General features: G+C 34.0%; 1 protein-coding gene and 1 long non-coding RNA gene across 10 annotated transcripts in view; both read left to right on the top strand.

Moving 5' to 3' along the window:
* Nucleotides 1-1,324: 1,324 nt before the first annotated feature.
* Nucleotides 1,325-23,605, top strand: part of LOC149653644 (uncharacterized) — a 100,955-nt gene continuing 78,674 nt past the window's right edge. For 2 of the 9 annotated variants that reach the window (XR_016371386.1, XR_016371388.1), the window contains exons 1-3: nucleotides 1,544-1,679; nucleotides 1,734-1,842; nucleotides 1,931-2,033. This is a non-coding gene — a long non-coding RNA (uncharacterized LOC149653644). Of the gene's footprint in view, nucleotides 1,501-1,538; nucleotides 1,680-1,733; nucleotides 1,843-1,930; nucleotides 2,034-23,605 lie in introns of those variants that run through there. The other 7 variants (XR_016371382.1, XR_016371381.1, XR_016371387.1 and 4 more) reach the window with 7 other exon arrangements.
* Nucleotides 9,641-12,962, top strand: LOC149653645 (uncharacterized). Its single transcript, XM_089847168.1, has 4 exons — nucleotides 9,641-9,739; nucleotides 12,151-12,318; nucleotides 12,481-12,718; nucleotides 12,827-12,962. Exons 1-3 carry the CDS (start codon nucleotides 9,641-9,643, stop codon nucleotides 12,709-12,711), a joined length of 498 nt encoding a protein of 165 aa, XP_089703294.1. The 3' UTR covers nucleotides 12,712-12,718; nucleotides 12,827-12,962.

The following is a 23,605-nucleotide window of genomic DNA, read 5'->3' as shown; positions in this document are numbered from 1 at the left end:
AATTTCCTTGAGATTTTCGTTACTGAACGTAGCCTTTGTCTGGACTTTAGGAGCACCAGGACTCCCAACTGAAGGAGGGTGGGAAATAGGGATTTTTTTAAAACTAGACATTGGGTCAGCGACCCCTTTGCCCTGGAATAAATGAACTGGTCCATGACCATTGACCAGGGCGCGGCGTCTGCTAAACTGAAGAAGTGTATAATTAAAATAGTTGAGATAATGTCTGGACCCTGGTTACCCTAGAATTTCCTTAGTGGTCCCCCTCCAATTTAATTTTTAAACTGGTCATTTTCCCTGTGCCACCGCCTTATTTCTAACGCTGAACTGAAGATTTCTTTTGCCCGGAGCATAGCCTACTCGATCACGCGCAAAACGTCGTAAGCTGCTTGGGCTATAGCGCGAGTCAGGGTGGGAAATAAGCATTTTTTTAAACTGGACATTATGTCAGCGACCCTCCTGACTTGGAATAAATAAACTGGTCTGTGACCATTGACAGAGCACGTCGTCTGCTAGGCTAAAAAAGTGGATAAAAAAAATATTAGAATTTTAATGTGTGGACTCTGGTTACCCTTGAACTTTTTTAGTAGTCTCGTGGACGAGTGACCCTCCTCCGATTTAATTTTTGAACTGTACCATGCAATTTTTAAACTGGTCCTTTGCCCTGTGTTTCATCCTTATTTCCCACGCTAGCGCGAGTTGCTTTGCGTTGTCGATGTCGACTGCGTTATGGAGTGGGCTATGCCTGGAGTTCCAACCCCCGCGACTTACTACCAAAATACCCACTAGCATAGCCCACTCGATCATGTTCTCTTTTCCCCGGCTACTTATTTTGAAGAGGGCACTTTTTAGGCGTATTAACAATCTTGGATCATCTTTGTGGACTTTTAGTGTAGCACTTATAAATTGAGTCGGCATTGTTTTAAGGTTTATAAGCTTAATATCAAACAGACGTTAGTTAATGCTATAAAAAGCTCGAAATTGATAATCTCGGATCGTCTTTGAGAAGTTTTAAGGATATCCTAATTCTACAGGGCCGGTAGGCCCTTGTAGATATGACTTGATACTCTTTTGTAACGTTAAAGCAAAATTCACATGCTTTTACCATTTTTCCTATGGAGATTAACATGGGGTTTTTCGTGATATTTAGCCACCTCTAACTGAAAAACTAGAGCGAAGTTACTTTTCGGAATACTCTTAATTTAACAATTATGTATTCAAGGTGTGCTATCGGCTAGTTTAATTTAAATCAATTAACTCTAAGTATGTTAATTTTAGTTAATTCTGAAAGTACGTCAAAATTACTTTTGAGTCAGACTATCTAGCAGTAGACGCTGACAGATTACTTTACTATTTCATCCGAGCTTGAGCACCTTTATATGTATTTTCTAATTAACTGTAGCACCCTTAATAAGAAATAGGTCGTTATCAGGTCGAATTTTCGTCTAGAAAAGTAATTCAGGTAAATAATTACAGTTAACAGAGGTTTTTATATCATTTAAAGTAAGTTTTTGAACGTTCTTTACGGCCAAGGCTTAAGTTGTATTTTAGTTTGTCTATGTAATATAGTATTTATATAGTCTTTCCCCTTTCAAGATAAAAAAAGCTCATTTCCAGCTCTGTATTCCAAAAATACGCAGTCTGCTTCGTTTCCTGCTACAAACAAATATATGAGGACTGAGGTATACAGGGTTTCATTATTTGTTAATCTCACCAAAATGCTACTAATTGTGAAGGTGTGTGATATATTTCCTTAAACTAAACCAATGTAGAGGAATTTCCATGTTTACATCAGCACAGATTCTCTCAACGTAACCACGTTGGAAACGGAGAGTTACGTATGAGGTATACTGGGTTTCATTATTTGTTAATGGTTTAGAAATCAACGGTAGTGTTTTCACCCTGTGAAGAATTCAACTTCAAAATATTACAGGAAAGATCACAAAATGTTCAATGTGTTTTCCTACGGCAGTTAAAAGAGTGGTGTATAGGTTACTGGTTAGCGCAGTTCACTCAACATTCTCATTTGAGGACAGGTATACGCGGTTTCATTATTTGTTAATCTCACTAAAATGCTACTAATTGTGAAGGTGTGTGATATAATTCCTTAAAACTAAACCAATGTAGAGGACCAGATTATTCGTTAAAACAATTTTGGTCCTATTGAATCAGTTATACTGTGATGTTACGTTATCATTTTATAAACTATTTGTTACCAACAGTGGATTGTTTAATTCATAAGTAACAGTGGTGCTGGTTAATCCAGGAGGACAGTGTCGTTATATAATTTAATTAGTCAAATAATTTTCATGTTTACATCACAGATTCTCTCAACGTAACCACGTTAGAAACGGAGGGTTACGTTGTTTGCTATTTCCACAGTCCACGTTGCCGTTTGTTTATTGGTTTAAATTGCTATGAATTGTATAGGTATTTGATTTAATTACTGGTATTCAAGCTAAACTATAGAATAACATCATTCATTAACATATTGTATAGATAATCTTTACCACAAACCTAGCACAGGATATGATAAAAATTTAACGCAATGTGTTGGAAATAATAAAAAACTCCTCTAAACATTAGAGTTAAGGTGAATTATTTATTAAAAGTCATTTTATAAGCTTAATGAGCACTGACGACAAGTTAATTTCAACGTAATTAAGTGTAATTAACGTGAAATTAAACCCCGAATGTACATTTTTTTTTGGATGAAAACTCAGATAACTCTTAAATGATGTCCTTGATTAAGATTGTATCTAACCAAGCCGTTGGTAAAGCCCCATGTTTTCTCTTTCACACTTAAGCTAATTTAAATTATCTCGAAAGCACCTTAATAGGCGCGAAATTCAAAAGTTTAGGGTAAAATAAGAATCGAAAACTCCACTAAAAATTGCAATTAAGGTGAAGTATACATTTAAACTCATTTTATAGCCTAAATGTACACTGCCAAAACACAATCCTACGTTAATTTTAACTCAATTAAATATAATTAACGTGAAATTAAACCAAAATATACATTTTTGGATAAAAGCTCAAATAACTTTTAAATAAACTGTTTAAACTACCCAAAAGTTTAGGGTACCATAATGATGAATATATGGCAAAAATATTAAACTGCACTAAACATTGCAAATAGGGTAAAAAATTCAAATAAATTTTAAGCTTAATCCACTCTCACGAACCACGCTCAAATTAAGATTAAAACCTCACAAGTTTTTCGTACAGCCACAGTAGTTTCCTATTTCACTATCAAATTAATCTAAATGATCATTAAAATACATCAAAAGCGCATACATTAAAATTTTAGGGTAATTGCAATTTAAGTTAATATTTTATTGAAACTTTTATTATAAAATAAATCCACACAAGATAAACAAGATAAGCCGTTAAATTAAACTCAATCAAGTATAATTAACCTAAGAAAAACATTAACATGTACAAAAATGGGCCAAGCCTCGCTTCGTGCCCTCTCCGCCCTAAAAAGTTCTGAGATCCCATGTAGAGCCAAGTCTGCCTTTTGTTCTCATTCAATCGCCAATTGAACAATTATGTTATAAATTAAGTCCTTTTCCTAATTAATAACCAATCTTCTTTGACTCTATCATTATTATACATCTTTGTTCGTATCAAAAATATCGTGACTTGGCAATCGCAGGTAAGTAATATTAAAAGGGAGTCGAAGGGATATTCACTAAATCGTTTATGGTCGAGGGGATATGTACAAGTTTATAAGATGAGTCATGCACAACCCTATGTACAAATTATATGGTGAGTTATGCATAACCCTATTTACAAGTTTATAAGGCGAGTTATGCATAACCTTATGTACACCTGCGCTTGCCAAGTCACGATATTTTTGATACGAACAAAGATGTATAATAATGATAGAGTCAAAGAATATTGGTTATTAATTAGGAAAAGTACTTAATTTATAACATAATTGTTCAATTGGCGATTGAATGAGACCAAAAGGCAGACTTGGCTCTACATGGGATTTCAGAACTTTTACGGCGGAGAGGGCACGAAGCGAGGCTTGGCCCATTTTTGTACATGTTAATGTTTTTCTTAGGATCTCACTTCTTTTTGTAGACCCTCTCGTTATACTTCGGTAGTTATATTAAAACAAGACCCTCTCGTGGTACTTCGTTTGCCAATATAATCGCTAACGTTTGTCCATATTTACGCTGAATTACCCCTTTCGACCCGCAGAGAATATGCAATAAAGATTGTACGCGATATCCTAATAAAAGAATGTAGCATCAGTTACGACACATTTCTATTAAACTACTACTCCTATTAGCTTTAATATATATTTAACTTTCGGTTAACTTTGGACCATTACGTCCTTTCATCAAGAACACACACTATTTCTGTTGAAAAGACGGCAGCGCCATCTAGTTTTAAAATAAAGAACTAAAGAACAATTTTATAAAAAATTCGGGATGTTTTAATTTTTCTGTGCTTTATAAAATAAATGAAAACTAAATCCTGAATTTTAAGTTTCTATCTCCTCTAGAAGTACCTTAGAATTTTGATGATCGGTGAGTGAGTGAGTGAGTGACAAAATAAGGTAAATTTCACCTGCGATATTTCGAAAAGCATATAGGGTAGGAACTTGAAATTTGGAAACAATAGCTAGGATTGACAGTCCTCGCGGCAAGCAAAATTTCAGACTTTCACCTATACCCATCACGAAGTTACAGTGGGCTTAAAAGTGCCACGAGTTGCTTCGAGAAAAGGATGTCAGTGCTCGACTTGGCTGGGAGCACGGCACCAGAATGTGAAAGATTCGTGTTTTGGGTAAATTCATGGATACCTTATAATTAAACTAACAAATCTTTCACCCAGCCTCCATTTTCCTGTTTAATTCTTACGATTAATTAAATTGTCATTTAAAAGCTTTTTTCCCCATTTTGAAAAGAGAGCCATTGAAAAGGCGTGATATTTAAAAGTTTTGGGGCAAAGTAGTGATTGTTCTGCAAGAGTCAAACAGTCACTCCTCTAAAGTTTGCAGAATTTCTTGTTCAAACTCGTATAATAAACTGAAATAACACTAGTAAAAGAAGATAAGCCGTTAATTTCAACTTAATGATCATATTTAATTAAAATTAATCGAAAACAACAGGTTTTTTTTGGGTAACTATAGATAACCCTTAACTGAAATAACAAAATAAGATTAAACTACGCCAGTTGTTCTTTCAGCCTAAATGTTTTCCTATTTAACACTAAAATTAATTACATTATCACTATAATGCATTAATAGGCTCCAAACACAAAATTTTAGGGTAAGGAATGTGTCAAAATGAAACTTTTCCATTTAAATTTTAATATATCATTAGCATAGTTCGCCAAATCACCAGCAACAATTTAATCTGGCAACATTCAATGTAATAATGTTGCCAATAAAACAAGGGCGTCTAGCCCATAACTAAGCCATATCACTAGCCATCTCTCGCTATCCCTAATTCAATAAATTTTCTTCTACTGAAATACCACCTAGCATACCAGTCAAGTGGGGGGAGCAACAGAAAATTTTAAAGCACAGTCTTACGATAAGTCTTGGAATTTGGGCCTCAAATTACAACCTCTAATCGAATCCGTTTGGTACACATCAACGTCAACGTAAATGTTCAATGTGATTACCATTGTGGTGCAGGCACTCTTCATCTGTCCATGTCTTTCAATTACTTTACAAGCAACGAACTCATGACGCAGGAAGTCCAAGTAAATGCCTTCAGAGATTTTCTTATCAAGAAAAAGGGTCCGATAATTTGGTTTCCAAGAATGCCCTCCCAAAAATGCACGTTATGAAGGTTTAAGGTACCATCCTTAAATAGCCTCGTCAGAGAACAGTACCTTTCTAAAAATAATGGATCGGCTTCAATTAGTTCACGCAAAGGTTTTGCCGTTTTAGGTAATCCTCGTAAACATCATGTTCAATTTTCCCTGGTTTGAATACACTGGCATTTTGCTAAAAGACGAGACTAACTAATTAAATTCGGTCCTAACTGCTACGTAACGACGATTAGTTTTCACTACGGCCTTTTTTCTCGGTTCCTCAGACAACTCGGACCTTCTGCTTCAAAGTCATTCCCAAAGAAACCTTTATGTTTTCTTTATTTTGTTCATAGTTTAAGGTTAGGGGGCCGACCTTTATTACAATGGTTTCTTTTTTCGGTATTTGTGCCTTTTTAACAGGCGTATTGTTAAAATTGTAACACTACAGAAATTGTATTTCAAATGGGACCGGCAATACCGCAACGCTGAGCCGAAAAACTGGATGGTAATTGTTTGGACCTATAGGGTCAGGACATTGGAGGACCAAACATACCGTGGTGTCACGTGTCGAATGTTAAAGCGACCTTCACCACTATACATACTATGACCTGCTGCTCAAGCTGACAATCTTTGAAAACTCAACTTTGAGGAACTTCCGGTCTTTTTAGATATAAAGGGGCTTTCAGTGTCGCTAAGTAGTAGAATTACAGTAGTTGGTCTCGTTTCCTAGCAAAATGCCAACTTATTCTAACCAGGAAAAATTGGGCAGCAAGTTTATTTTGGGTGAAGGTCGCGGTAACATTCAACCATAGAGAATTTTACACATGTGTAAAATTCTCTCTGGTTCAACTAAAGGTAGTGCTTTATGCCGAACGGTCTCCACACCGACATTTGGGTGCGAGGACTTTCGTCATTTCGATAGTGCAAGATCGTGAACGTAGAAGAGACTGTATAGTCTGTAATGAGGATACAGACTTTGACATCGTAGAAAGTTTTGAAGCCAATCTCATGCTTGTAGTAGAGCGGTGGAACAAGAAGTTGCACTAAGCCATTCTACTGTTCGTGCCAGTTTACAAGGGCATTACTACAGGCATAATCATATCCCCCTACATCAAGCCTTAACGGACGAGAAGTACCTAAGACGGCAATACCATTAGTCTTGCCATGCGTCATGAGTTTAGTGGTTGCAAATGTAATGCAAGACACGGACAGTCATCTGGAAGAGTGCCTCAACCACAATGGTAGACACTTCGAATATTTACGTTGAGTTGTTTACTAAACAGTTTAGAGGTTGCAATTTGAGGCCCAGGTTCTAAGACTAATCGTAGGACTGTGCTTTAAAATATTTTGTTGCATTCACGCATATTCTCCTGTATTCTTTGTGTATCTTGCCACTCGTTGTCACTTAAATACAATAAAACATGAATTCTAAACATTTATTTACACCCTGTATAATTTAGCACGACATCACCCGTTGGCAGTATTGGGGGTTGTACATAAAGGAAGCTGTTGGTCTGATCTCGACAACACTGTATATGTATACAGTGTACGAAACAAATATTTTTCTTCCATATTTCAAATACCGTCGTTTTTAAACTTTTCATAAATAAAGTACAACACAATATGCTTATATAGACATCGTCTTCAAGCTCTTCTACTCATGATGCATTTCCTCAAAAATTCTCATTGATATATGTTTAGAGTGTACACAACAAATAAAAAAATTTATTCTACATTTCAAATACTGTCATTTTTGAACTAACTTCATATATAAAGTACAACATTATATGCTTTTCGAAAACTATGTTATTGGATATGAGTTCATATAATTAACTATACTTAAGTACTTCTTTAAGCTATTAGAAATAGATCAACCCCAAATGTATGTCGGTACAAAAAACATGAAATTATTCAAATTTTAATTACATTAAGACTGAAGGGACAGATATTATAAAAAAACGTCTTGATTTGGACCAAGGCCGAAAAAACAAACGATATGTCTGAGGTTTATCAGTTGACTGAAGTTTCAGATATTGCAATTTCTTTTTAAATTACTTTTATTCCTTTAATCCTTAATCAATATTTAATTCAATCAACTTATTTTTACTGTTAATCGATCTATTCCCTCTAAATTAATTTCAAAAATTACATATCTACGCTTTTTCAAGAATAATTCCATTTTCCGAAAACATTTTATCATGAAATTAATTATTTTGAAGGGATTTCGTGTCGATGATTACTAAGTTGGAAGCACAGTTTTAATTCTTGTTGCCTTGACAAATTTTCAAGTTTGCACCAAAAAAGTTTAAATCTGTTGTAAGTTGCTGGGAAGACTGATGTCAAGAAATTATGATAAAGAATTTATTTTGCTCAAACTAATTTATAAACTTATGTTGTCTACTTAAGACAAAGCAACAACCTCGGTCCTGTCTTGTTTCTTTTAGTAGGTAGCTCTCCTTTTATGCACTGGAAAAATATGATATCGGTGTAAATATAACCAAAGGAAAGGGTAAAGTTTACATAAAAAGAAATACTTCTCAGTTCCGATGACTTGTTATTTCCTGAGGAAATAAAATGGTTGAACACATCATACCTTACCAGAACTGCCATGGACCGATCGTACACAAATTACATAAGGAGAAACTAAAACACTGGGGCGATGCCGCCATTGGGGTCTTCTCCCTCTCGCCTAGAAGCACCGCTAGAGGCAGTGCGAGTTGACTTTCCTCCCGCCTGTAGTGAACTTTGGCACCGTCTGACGATGGCCCTTGGTGCAAGGAAGAATACCCCAATGGTCTCCTCGCCCCTGTGTGTTTTCGGAAATGGTCTCTACGCCTGATAAAATCATTCCGCGTAATACGTAACCGGTGTACAATACAAGTAACGCCAACAATGTAGTAAGGGGTGATGACGTTCCAAATCTAGATTGAGTTATGGCCAAGAAGCTTTGAAGTTCGGAGAGGGAAACTGCAGTGCAACCTTTCCTTCATAGTCGCGACAAAAAAATGTAACATTTCGATATTCGAAGTTAAATGTATAAATTCGCGTCCCCAATATATGCATCCACTATCAAATATTTACATTTTCCTTTCGAGTTATATCAAAGATCGCTTGCTCTTTTTAGACACTTCGTATAATATTTCAAATATTCAATATTCGTCACCCAACACGTACTCCCTTCAAAATAATTAATTTCATGATAAAATGTTTTCGGAAAATGGAATTATTCTTGAAAAAGCGTAGATATGTAATTTTTGAAATTAATTTAGAGGGAATAGATCGATTAACAGTAAAAATAAGTTGATTGAATTAAATATTGATTAAGGATTAAAGGAATAAAAGTAATTTAAAAAGAAATTGCAATATCTGAAACTTCAGTCAACTGATAAACCTCAGACATATCGTTTGTTTTTTCGGCCTTGGTCCAAATCAAGACGTTTTTTTATAATTTCATATTGGGCTTATAAAAAGTTTGAGCTAAAGGTTAAACAGACATAAATCAGCGTTTTTATAAATTGTGTAAAATTGTCAATTTGGTCATATATCTGGAATTTTTAGGGGGCGTCTCAAGTTTCAATAAACGATTGTAAAAATTGATTTATGTTAATTATAATAAGAATACCAACTTTTAATTATTTACTTTTTTTTTGAAGTTAAGGTACCCATTACATATGTTTCTGCTTAGTTCAGATTTTGAAAATGTAAATCAGTTTCTTATTAACCTTAATTAAAATGAATACTCAAGGAACAGATATTAATCAAAAAAATTCCCTATTTCACCAACTGCCAGAATAAGACATACTTTAAAGTCATTTATGTTGAACGTGAAAGTTAAGAGCAATATCCTTATGTTGTTGGAACAATGGCATTAAAACAGTCTTTAAGAACGATCTGCGTGGGAACATCTGGTATATTTTTGGTCAACCCCCATCGGGAATTAATTAATAATACCGATTCTATGGTATGAGGAAATATGCGATAAAATAATGGCTAAAATCAACCCCGGTTTCAACATTAAAATAAATAATTAAGACTGAAGGAACAGATATTAATCAAAAATGTCTTGATTAGAATCAAAACTTAAAAAAGTATCGATAAGACTAAGGTTATCACTTGACTTAAGGTTCAGATATTAATTTTTCTATTTAATTGAAACTGAAAGGGATGCTTAAGAAAAAACGTTCCATTACCGTTTTCCGTTGAAATAACTTATTTTACAGGTAATCAATTTCAAAAATTTACTTATCTCGGGTTTTCGGGCACAATTCCATTCCCCGAAAACATTTTATCATTACATTAATTACTTTTGAGAGATAACGTGTCAAAATAAGCTTTAAAACAATAAAAAACTGTTTAGCCATGACCAAAACCTTCAAATCAGTGTTGAAAATGTTAGAAAGTGGATTTTCCCACTTCCATTTTAAAAATTTCCCGCATTTCCAACACCCCCTTTTTTAAAGTCATATTTATCGGGACTATTTTATCATACTAAGTTTAATATGGAATATCACTCCGCATGGCTTTGACAATATGTACAAATGCCCCAAAATGCTATAAAGCTTAAAAATTCTCAAAATATGCTTTCTTTCATTTTCAGTGCCGAACTTATTTCAAAATGTCGCTTAAAATTATTAAACCGGATATAATTTTCGAAAATACACTAATTTTAACTGCACAGTCTGCACTATTAACCCTTTAACAGGAAAATTCCGACATTTGATCGATTTCGGAAAAATATTACTTTTTCCCCACAGAGCCTAAAACCAAACCTAAATTTCTCGCGATGTGGGAAATTACCCACACATTGGCAATAATTCAATTGTAAGATACGTTCCCAGGTCTTTAGGTGCCATGCTAATTGTTTTTTGTTTATACTTTTTAGCGCAAAGGTGTTACCAAGCGATCCTAAAGTCACCAACCCTAAGTTTATTACTAGACAGAGCTAGAGGATATTTCAAACCACATCTCTCCATTGATCCCTATAAATTTATTACCAAGAATGCATATGGCTAATAGGAATCATTGTGTAGCCATTGAATGCTGCGCTTATAGGCATGAGAGTAGGTTAACACTATGTAGCCGCCGCTGGTACATGCTATAAAACAGAAATAGCCGTAAGCCTTTACTGGGAGAGGGTCGTTTATTTTAAGCGCTACTATAGTCTGGACTCAATTGTCTATTGGGTTCTTTGGTCGATTTTAAGCTGAAAATGTTCCATGAAATTTTCCCACAAGTTACACCTTTTTGAAGTTACATTACATTTATGTAGGAAATCCAAAAACAATGCTTATTGAACGAAACTGTATAGATTTTGAACAGTCCGTGTTTAAAAAATGTTCACTTTGTTTTAAGAGCGCGCGGGTTTTACGAGTGATTTTATATAAATCAAGCGTAATTCAAAACCTATACAATTTAATTTGCGTTGTCTTGCCGTTTCTTACTTAAAAATAACGGCTCATCAGTAAAAAACTGCGTTCATAAATTTTAAAAGGTGTGCCTTTGTGCAAAATGTCATAGAACATTTTCGACTCGAAATGGCCGAAGAACTCACTGTACTTACCATCCTTTCCGGAACACCCTGTATAATTTAAACTTCCTTCCCCCATTTCTCATCATGCAGGGATGAACGATTCTATACCAAGGGGTCGGTCATTTCTAAACATCCTGTGAGAAGTAAAAATAACATTGTATTTTTGGCAAAATACAAAAACCCATCATATGTTTAAGAATCCCATAAAAAATTATAATTTGTTGAAGACCGAAAATAACTTGTTAAATGCGAAACTGCATATTGAATTATGTATCTATTGGAGAAAAGATGTTACTGTTAAAAAATAAAAAAGGATTTTTATTGAAATCCAACTTTATTTCGTAATTACCGCATAAATAAAGAAATACAACAAGAAAATCAAAAATATATAAATGTTTATGGAAATCCACGAATAAATTACAAAATATAGAGAAATTTATAAAAATTGCATTTATTTCAAGATGAACTTCTTTTTCTTCGAATGACCGACCCCTCGTGCTATGCTCCATCCCTTGGGTTATAGTCAATCCCTCGGGCTATACTGATTCCCACTACAATGATCCTTTTCTCAAGAGCAGGCTAGAGCTCACTTCGGTTTTGGTTTAGTTTAGTTTTGGTTCGTTTTCGGAAATATTGTAAATTTTCAAATTTATAATGGATCAACTTGTGAACAGTCTCTCAGACCGATTAATGATTACTTCAGTAATTACTCTAGTACTCTTTCTAATATAGTGAAGAATAGCTTTAATCTTCATAAAAAGCTATTCTTCAAAATTTCTTTATTTCTTCTGGTTATACGATATTCTTATATAATAGTAAAACCCACAATTTTATTTCAATAGACCCATTTTGAGCAAAACACGTTCTTCCCGGAAGTCGATGACTTCATAAAACAATCCAAGCGCTACTCTTCCGGCATTAAACAGAAGGAAGCGATATACTTCCAAACAGAACATGTTCTGTGTCATGTTCTCACGGAACTAAACGATGCTAAGAAGCAGAATGATTTGGTAATGTTAACTATAACTAAAATCTAAATAAACGGTCCTAGCAATATGCTGCAACTATCCCTTTAAATTAATATTGCAATTTCGAAACGTCTAAGGCGCTACACGTTTATAAGTCATTTTCTTAAAATGTCATTAATTATTATTAAAAAAATTGTTTTTCAGGAGAGAATAAAGGCCTCGATAGAGGATTGCCAAGAAAATGTTTTGGCTCAAATGGAAGGTTTCGAGGAGCGTCGAAGGGAAAATATATTTGACGGGTTCCCAAGAACCAAAGAATTAATGAAAAATAAAACAATATCAAGAACAAATGAGCTCTTTGGCCAGCAATTGCTGGACGAGCATGATAAAGTCGCGAAAGGCTTACAAGCCTTAGAAAAAAATCGAAGGACCTGAAAAATATGTAAGCTTCACTGTAATTTTTTTTGTCGTTGACTTTATTTAAAAGGTTGAATGGAATGGGCAGAAAATCATTACTAATTTTTATATACCATGTTACTTTATCCATTAGGAACATGCGGAGGACGCAGGCTCCGCTAGACCCAGCCGAACCCGGGGGCGTGGCCGTCGCCATGCAAACAAAGGCCCATACTGGCGGGGAGAGAGCTGGCCTAGGCAGTACGGCCGGGGTCAACGAGGACGTGGATACTATTACGAATAATCTTATAAATAAATAAATAATAATAATAATAATAATAATAATAATAATAATAATAATAATAATAAATATAAAAAAATAATAATAACAAAAATAAAAATATATATATATATATATTAAACCCTTAAAACCTTTTCTTTTCAAACTATTTAAAAATTATTAAATCCATTTCCCCTTTTTTTAGTGCTATTTTAAATAATATATGTTTAGTGACAAAATAAAATTTTTTCAAAGGATCGTTTAAATTTTTGATTTACCAATCTTAAATGACGCGACTAATGAAGTCTTCGGTCCAAATTAATGAAAATCCCGAAAAAATAATAACTAATATAGTAAAGTAAAGCTTTGGAGCTATACTTCGACATGGATTTATATTATTTAGGATATCTATTATCAAAGGATGTCGAAGGTTTTGCTGTAGTTAAAATAATTATATTAAAGGTTAGTTATATGAAAGACTAGCAGTAAAAAGCCCCGGTGTTGCCAGTTGGGATATTTTTCAGCACGCTATTTCAAAAGATGGCGGAAAGCTAAGCCTCAGCGTCCATAAAGCTCGTTGGTATGACATAGCTAAGAAAACTCGCTAATAATTTTAATCCTGAAAATTTTATTTTTTTGGTTCTCTTGTCAGCACGGACAAAGCTACGTTACAAAGAGACCTAGCTTTGCGCGTGCAGACAAAAAAACGATGCTTTAACAGAGTATATACAGAATCAGCTGTCCTCGGAAATTGGGAGTTGCCTATCCTGTACCGTGAAAACAAATTTCCTTACGCGCATTCTTTATCCATGGACGTAAAATAAGTTTTTTTTGTGAAATTGGTTGAAAAGCAGGAACGTTTTTTTCCAATTTCTGGTTGCCATTTTAAATTATGGCGGCAAATTGAATACCAAAAGCCATAAAACTTATTTGGCGTCCAGCTGGAAAGTTGGTTTTTTTCTTTCAAGTGAAAACCATGCTTAACCGAAACCGACCGAAAAAGAAATAGAAAAAAAAATTAGGGATGAACCGGTACCGATACCATATCGATATCGGCACCGATACTCAGGGTTTCCCGATTGTATCGGATCGGATGGTTCGATACCAACACTAAACCGATACTCGTTTAAAATGCGTATATGACGCTACATCACATTTTAGGTGTTTTCGTAACGTAATGATGGTGATAATATCTTATTTCTATGAATCACAATCGTGACGAGTTCTCATTTATATAAAAAGTACCTGAACTCAGTTTATCTAACAACTAATAAGCGAAAATCTTTCTTAGTACGCGCCTGTAGGGATGAACCGATACCATATCGGTATCGATCGGTATCGGTTCATGTTTGTACCGGTATCGTTCGGTATCGGGTTAAGCCTGGTATCGGCCATCTCTAAAAAAATTGCTTGGAGAAATTTGTTGCCGCAGGAGGGGATGCAGACTGCAATATTTTAGGTTTCATTTGTTGTTCCGCACATTTTTGGGAACGTACTTTCCCCAATTTTCCTTTTTTAGTCGACGGGTGAAAGGAAATTTAAAGGGAGTATTAAACCTTCCATTTAAATTAAGGTAACACAATAAACCTCTCTCTGTCATTAAATATATCGTGCAAACGCGAAATACAACTCACAATCATTAACCTCACTTGTACAGTTAAGTGCAATGCTTAAACTAACTATTATAATCCCCATCATTTTAAAATACACGAAATAAAATATCACCTCACCACAATTCTCTCCCATTCACTCGAACGAATGATTTCGCGCCCGTTAATAGTATACAAAGATAACATAAATTAATTTCAGTGTTAAATGGAAAAAAGGCATTTACCAGCTTATAGCTTAGTTTTAATCTTAATTATGTAGTTTAATTAAAAGTTATTTTAATTTTTGTCCCAAAAATGTGCGTTTTTGGTCGAATTTTACGTTAATTAAACTTAATTAAGATGAGATTAACGTTGGATTGTGGTTTGGCAGAGTAGATTTAGCTTATAAATTGATATTCAATAAATAATTCATATTAATATCAATGTTAAATTGAAAACTCAATCCTTGCCGAAAAACCCCTATTTTACTCCAAACTTTGGAATTTCCTGAATATCAATGTATTATAAAGATAATGTAAATTAATTTCAGTGTTCAATAGGGAAAAAAGGGGATTTATCAGCTTATACCTTATTTTTAATCTTAATTATGCAGTTTAATTAAAGGTTATTTTAATTTTGTCCCAAAAATGTACGTTTTTGGTCGAAGTTTACGTTAATTAAACTTAATTAAGTTGAAATTAACGTTGGATTGTGGTTCGGCAGAGTAGATTTAGCTTATTAATTGAGATTCAATAAATAATTCACATTAATATCAATGCTTAATTGAAAATTCAATCCTTGCCGAAAAAACCCTATTTTACCCCAAACTTTTCAATTTCGCGCTTTTTCAAAGACTCGGCATAATTTTCATTTCACACCATAATATTTTGCCGGAAAAACCCTATTTTACCCCAAACTTTGGAATTTCATGAATATTAATGTATTATAAAGATAATAAAAATTAATTTCAGTTTTAAATAGGAAAAAAGAGATTTACAAGCTTATAGCTTAGTTTTAATCTTGATTATGCAGTTAATTAAGGGTTATTTTAATTTTTGTCCCAAAAATGTACGTTTTTGGTCGAATTTTACGTTAATCAAACTTAATTAAGTTGAAATTATCGTTAGATTGTGGTTCGGTAGAGTAGATTTAGCTTATAAATTGAGTTTCAATAAACAGTTCACATTAATGTCAATGTTTAGTTGAGTTTTTGATCTTTGCCGAAAAATTTATTATTTTAATAGTCGTTGGGGCGAGAGAGGGTAGTTTAGTTAGGCTTATTTAGTTTCTGAAATGGATTTGAATTTTTGCTTGATTTAATTGCGACTTTTAGTGTGGGGGCCGTATTTTTATATTTTACTGCACCTTTTTGTGCCGAAAAGTGCCGAAACGGTCACTAATTTACCCCGAAAAGCCGAAGGCGAAGCCAGAAGTCATTTAGGATGTTTTAGCAGACAACGCATGGGATATTTCTACTATTTTAGAATTTGGGGTAATTCGGCAAAAATAATTTCGGAGTAAAATAGTGTTGCCCCAAACGATCCCACTACCTTTTCGGTAAGATTATATTTTGTGGGTAATCAGCCATAACTGACGTAAAACGCCGAGTATCAAGTGAAAACTATTTTTACAGTATATATCAGACCTCGGGGACTTCCGGAAAATATGTCTTAAAAAATAATAATAATAATAAAAATTAAACTTTTTTTCTTAGTAATTTAAAATGCCTGGAAGTCGTTGTTCTGTTAATAACTGTGGGTTAAGCAAAGAAAAAATCAAAGATTTTCCCTTTTTGAATTTCATATTGAGAAAAATCGGTGAGATTTTTAACATATCAGGTTAGGTTCTTTTTGGAAAGAAAATCATTTTGTAGTTCATTAATTTGACTCAAAACCATCGGGCGAGAGAATCTTTTCCAAATAAACTGCGGATTACCTTCACCACAACCACAATATATGTCAGATGCATTTTCAGGATATTTTATGAATATTAAAACTAAAAACTAAAAACCGATTAACACAGAATGCAATACCAACAATGTTTATGCCAAAACGTTCAGAAACGACTAATAGAATATTCTTTATTTAGAATTCAATTAAATTTCATTAACAATTGTAGATTTAGGTGATGAATTAAACGTTGGCAAGAATTCTACTTCAACTGCGGCTAATTTGAGGTCGGAGAATAAAGATACCGTCAGCCAAACTTCTACTAGTTGTGCGAAAAATGATCCTAACCTCGGTGAAACCTTTGCTTTTTGTGCTGATATTTCGGAATCGGAAAATCATAGTAGGCCTAAAAAAATATAAATCAATTGAAATTGACGCGTAACAGACCAAATAACTTAATTCGCGGCCGCATATAGAAAGACCATTACTACCTTCAAACGCTGATGACCATATTAAAATTAGGAGGTTCGATTCAGTTTATGAAGTCTCGTCAAGCCCAATACAAAGCACTTCATTTTCAAGAGTTATTAACGGTAAATTTAATGTTATAAATTAGAAGTTGACTACGGCCGAACTATTTTTTGAAAATTACACAGTTTTCATCAATGATTATTGATCATAATTACGCACGCGTTAACAATGACATACCTTCTTTCAAACCAGCAGACAAAGGTGAATTGATTACTAATATAATTGATTTGATTAAACCGAAATAAAACGTTTACAAATTTTTAGGAGAGATCTATAAGTTTTTACTAATGAAGTACCTAATACTTTTTTGAGGCAAGAAGAAATAGCAAGCAGAAAAAGCTTGCAACGGTTTAGGCCTACCGTTGCAGACGACCCATTGCAGACGACAGAGGATGGAAGCCTCACATTTTAAACCGCCGGTTTATGCTCAGTCCACTGCCATCGCGTAACTACATCAACCCCAAAGATCCTAGATCGTTCTGGTTGCCACCCTTCCCCCTTTGCGGATAGGAATTAGCATCCAAATGGAATTGTATATAAGGAGAAATTTTCTAGTGTATAAATCAGTTCTCCTTTTTGCAAGTCTCATTTACACCCGGGTAAATGTAGTCGTTATTATTTTCCTGAACCTCATGGTTCAGTTTCTTCAGTTATGTTTAAAATTTACTTTAGTTTATATTAATAAAAGTTAAAAAGTGTTTGATTTATCAATGTCTCCTATACATTTAAACTCATTTTATAACCTAAATTTACACTGCCAAAACACAGTCCTACGTTAATTTTAACTCAATTAAATATAATTAACGTGAAATTAAACCAAAATATACATTTTTTGGTTAAAAGCTCAAATAACTTTTAAATAATCTCTTCAATTATGATTAAAACTACCCAAGCCATTGGTAAAGCCCAATATTTTCTATTTCACAATTAAGTTAATTTAAACTATCTTTAAAGTACATTAATTGCCGCGAAATTCAAAAGTTTTGGGTTAAAAAATGAATATGTGGAAAAAATATTAAACTGGACTAAACATTGCAATTAGGGTAAAAAATTCAAATAAATTTTAAGCTTAATCCACTATCATGAACCACTCTCAAATTAAGATTAAAAGATCACACGTTTTCCGTACAGCCACAGTAGTTTCCTATTTCACTTTCAAATTAATTTAAATGATCGTTAAAATACATCAAAAGCGCATACATTAAAATTTTAGGGTGATTGCAATTAAAGTTAATATTTTATTGAAACTTGTATTATAAACTAAATCCACACTAGATAAACAAGATAAGCCGTTAAATTAAACTTAATCAAGTTTAATTAATGTGAAATTAACCCAAAACACGAATTTTTTTGGTAAATTCATGGATACTTTATAATTAAGCTGACAAATTACAATTAAAACTACACTTATCTTTCACCCAGCATCCATTTAAAAGCATTTTTCCCATTGTTAAAAGAGAGCCATTGAAAAGGCGCGATATTGAAAAGTTTTGGGGCAAAATAGTGATTGTTACGCAAGAGTCAAACAGTCACTCCTCTAAAGTTTGCAGTTTAGGAGAATTTCTTATTCAAACTCGTATAATAAACTGCAATAACACTAATAAAAGAAGATATGCCGTTAATTTCAACTTAATAACCATATTTAACTTGAAATTAATCGAAAACAACACTTTTTTTGGGTGACTATAGATAACCCTTAACTGAAATAACAAAATACGCGAGTTGTTCTTTCAGCCTAAATGTTTTCCTATTTAACACTAAAGTCAATTACATTATCACTATAATGCATTAATAGGCTCCAAATACAAAATATTAGGGTAAGGAATGTGTCAAAATGTAACTTTTCCATTTAAATTTTAATATATCATTAACATAGTTCGCAAAATCACCTGCAACAATTTAATCTGGCAACATTCAATGTAATAATGTTGCCAATAAAACAAGGGCGTCTAGTCCATAACTAAGCCACATCGCTAGCCATCTCTCGCTATCCCTAATTCAATAATTTTCTTCTACTGAAATATCACCTAGCGTACCAGTCAAATGGGGGGAGCAACAGAAAATTTTAAAGCACAGTCTTACGATTAGTCTTGGAACTTGGGCCTCAAATTACAACTCTAATCTGTTTGGTACACAACAACGTCAACGTAAATGTTCAATGTGATTGTGGTGCAGGCACTCTTCATCTGTCCATGTCTTGCAATAACTTTAAAAGCAACGAACTCATGACGCAGGAAGTCCAAGTAAATGTCTTCAGAGATTTTCTTATCAAGAAAAAGGGTCCGATAATTTGGTGTCCAAGAATGTCCTCCCAAAAATGCACGTTATGACGGTTTAAGGTACCATCCCTAAATAGCCTCGTCAGAGAACAGTACCTTTCTAAAAAATAATGGATCGGCTTCAATTAGTTCAAGCAAAGGTAAAGCTTAGGTAATCCTCGTAAACATCATGCTCAATTTGCCCTGGTTTGAATACACGGGCATTTTGCTAAGAGACGAGACTAATTAAATTCGATCCTAACTGCTACGTAACGACGATTACTTTTCACTACGGCCTTTTTTCTCGGTTCCACAGACAACTCGGACCTTCTTCAAAGTTATTCCCAAAGAAACCTTTATGTTTTCCTTATTTTGTCCAAAGTTTAAGGTTAGGGGTGTTTAAAAATTGGCCAACCCTTAGTACAATGGTTTTTTAAAGTATATGTGCCTTTTTAACAGACGTATTGTTACAATTGTAACACTACAGACCTTGTATTTCTAATGGGACCAGCAATACCGCAACACTGATCCGAAAAACCAAGATGTTAATTGTTTGGACCTATCGGGTCAAGACATTGGAGGACCAAACATACCGTGGTGTCACGTGTCGAACGCTAAAGCGACCTTCACCACTATACACACCATGACCTGCTCAAGCTGGCAATATTTGAAAACTCAACTTTGAGGAACTTCCGGTCTCTTTAGATATACATGGTCTTTCAGTGTCGCAGCTAAGTAGTAGAATTACAGTAGTTAGTCTCGTTTCCTAGCAAAATGCCAACCTATTCTACCCAGGACAAATTGGACAGCACGTTTATTTTGGGTGAAGGTCGCGGTAACGTTCAACTAGAGGCAGTGCTTTATGCCGAACGGTCTCCACACCGACAACATTCGGGTTCGAGCACCTTCGTGATTTCGGTAGTGCAAGATCGTGAACGTAGAAGAGACGGTATAGTCTGTAATGAGGATAGAGACTTTGACATCGTAGATAGTTATGAAGCCAATCTCGTGCTAGTAGTAGAGCGGTGGAACATGAAGTTGCACTAAGCCATTCTACTGTTCGTGCCAGTTTACAAGGGCATTACTACCGGCATAATCATATCCCCCTACATCAAGCCTTAACGGCAATACCATTAGTCTTACCATGCGTCATGAGTTTAGTGGTTGCAAATGTAATGCAAGACACGTAAAATCCTCTGGAAGAGTGCCTCAACCACAATGGTAGACACTTTAAATATTTACGTTGAGTTGTTTACCAAACAGTTTAGAGGTTGCAATTTGAGACGCAGGTTCTAAGAGACTAAGACTAATCGTAGGACTGCGCTTTAATATATTTTGTTGCATTCAGCCTTTCAATAAAACATGAATTCTAAACATTTATTTACACCCTGTATAATTTAGTATGACATCTCCCGTTGGCAGTATTGGCGGTTTTACATAAAGGAAGCTGTTGGTCTGATCTCGACAACACTGTATACAGTGTACGAAACAAATATTTTTCTTCTATATTTCAAATACCGTCGTTTTTAAGCTTCTTTCATAAATAAAGTACAACACTATTTGCTTATCAAAATCAATGTTTTTGAATATAAGTTAAATGTAATTAACGACACTTAAGTACTTCTTTAAGCAATTAGAAATAGATCAACCCCAAATGTATGACGGTAAAGCAAAAATAAAATTATTCAAATTTTAATTACAATAAGACTGAAGTGACAAATAATTATAAAAAAAACGTCTTGTTTTGGACCAAGGCCGAAAAAACAAACGATATGTGTGAGGTTTATCAATTGGCTGAAGTTTCAGATATTGCAATTGTTTTAGTTATTTTTATCCATTTAATCCTTAATCAATATTAAATTCAATCAAATGATTTTACTGTTAATCGATCCATTCCCTGTAAATTAATTGAAAAAATTACATATCTACGCTTTTTCAAGAACAATTACATTTTCCGAAAACATTTTATCATGAAATTAATTATCTTGAAGGGATTTCGTGTCGTTATTCACTAACTTGTAAGCACCTTGACGGATATAGTTTTAATTGTTGCTGGCTTAACAAACTTTCAAGTTTGCACCAAAAAAGTTTAAATCTGTAGTAAGTTTCTGAGAAGACTGATGTTAGAGAAAATATGATAAAGAACTTTTTTCTCAAACTAATTTATAAACTAATGTCGTCTTCTTGAGACAAAGCAACAAGTTTATCCTGTGTGGTTTCGTTTAGTAGGTAGCACAGGAAAAATATGATATCGGTATAAATATAACCAGCAGTAAGATAAGGGACTAGAATTAAAGTGCCCTAGCATTGGTAATAGAGCCTAGCACTAGTGAACAAATTTGACGATTTTATGCCGCTTCCATCACTAAGTGAAGAGTTTGGTTACCTCTATACTTCTAGTCCCTTATCTTATTTCTGATATAACCAACTTCTAGTCCCTTATCTTATTTCTGATATAACCAAAGGTAAGGGTAAAGATTACATAAAAAGAAATACTTCTCAGTACCAATGACTTGTTATATTCATTTTCATGCGGAAATAATATGGGTATACACATTATTCATTACCAGTTATGCGAAGGTCACAATTTACTCCGACCCCCCTTCCTTTATTTTCCCAATATAAAAATTTTTAAAAGCACCAGTGGTTCAAGTGTATGGGTCATTTGAGCCGTCGCAGCACATTCAGCCAATAATACCATCTAGTTCGAAACCTTTTCACATTAGTGACTCTCCGGACTTGCCCGCCTACCTTAATAACCTAAAACTATAAAACATTCGTTTAAATGAATGATTATGGTTGTGGCTTGTCACTCGCTAGCGCCTGAAGGACCGATAACTCAGTGTAATTTGTGTACATTTGTAAGTGAGTAGACCATTTTAGAAATTACATACAGAGAAACTAAAACACAAGGGTGATGCCGCCATTGGGGTCTTCTCTCTCTCTCTCGCCTAGAAGCACCGCTATAGTCAGAGCGAGTTGACTAGCCTCCTGCCTCTTGTGAACTTTGCACCGTCTGGCGGTGACCCTTGGTGCGAGGGAGAATACCCCAATGATGGCCTCGCACCTGTGTGTTTTCCGAAATGGTCTTTAAGCGTGCTAAAATGACTACGCGTAATACGTAACCGGTGTACAAGTAGCGCCAACAATGTAGAAAGGGGTGGTGACGTTTCAAATGAAGACTGAGTTATGACCAAGAAATTCAAAAGCACGGAGCGGGAAATTGCAGTGCAATCTTTTCTTCATAGAGGCGAAAATAGAAATGTAGCATTTCGATTAAATTTTTACATTTTCCTTTCAAATTATGTCAAAGTTCGCTTGCTCTTTTTAGAAAGTCAATAGAATATTTCAAATATTCTATGTTGACACCTCAACACGTACTCCCTTCGAAATAATTAATTTCATGATAAAATGTTTTCGGAAAATGTAATTTTTCTTGAAAAAGCGTAGATATGTAATTTTTTCAATTAATTTAGAGGGAATGGATCGATTAACAGTAAAATCATTTGATTGAATTTAATATTGATTAAGGTTTAAATGGATAAAAATAACTTAAACAATTGCAATATCTGAAACTTCAGTCAAATGATAAACCTCACACATATCGTTTGTTTTTTCGGCCTTAGTCTAAACCAAGACGTTTCTTTATAATATCCTAAGATCTTGGATATTATTTTCAAGTCCTCTTACCCTATTAGAAATTCCGACACAAGTCCCCAGAAGAAGCATGTAATACCTGGAGTGGTTATAATCTAAATTGTTTTTGTTTACTTCAATATCTCTTATGGCACACTAAAGTGTTTTTTTTTCAAATTTTAACAACCTTTTGCTCATAAGCTTGTTATAAAGTACTACATTCCAATTTTTAGACTACCTAAATTTTTCGATCATATTTTACATTGAAATTTAAGAATCTATTACCAATGTTGTGGAATATCCTAAGATCTTGGATATTGTTTTCAAGTCCTCTTACCCTATTAGAAATTCCGACACAAGTCCCCAGAAGAAGTATATAATACCTGGAGTGGTTATAATCTAAATTGTTTTTTACTTCGATTTTTCTAATTGCAAACTAACGTGTTTTATTTTTCAAATTTTTCGAACTTAATTTATTTTAAAATTTAAGAATCTCTTACCAATATTAAGGAATATCCTAAGATCTGGGTATGATTTTAAAGTCCTCTCACCCTATTAGAAATTCCGACACAAGTGCCCAGAAGAAGCATGTAATACCTAGAGTGGTTATAATATAAATTGTTTTTGTTTACTTCCATGTTTCATATTGCAAACTAAGAAGTTTTATATTTTTAAATTTTTCGAACTTAATTCATTTTGAAATTTAAGAATCTATTACCAATATTGTGGAATATCCTAAGATCTTGGATA

Source organism: Phalangium opilio, unplaced genomic scaffold (assembly GCF_054372755.1).
Source record: "Phalangium opilio isolate 3A_F unplaced genomic scaffold, DU_Popi_V2 ptg000082l_1, whole genome shotgun sequence".
In the NCBI taxonomy this organism is placed as follows: Eukaryota; Metazoa; Arthropoda; class Arachnida; order Opiliones; family Phalangiidae; genus Phalangium; species Phalangium opilio.
Note: the sequence above shows the minus strand (reverse complement) of the source record. Positions and strands in the feature narration are given on the sequence as shown.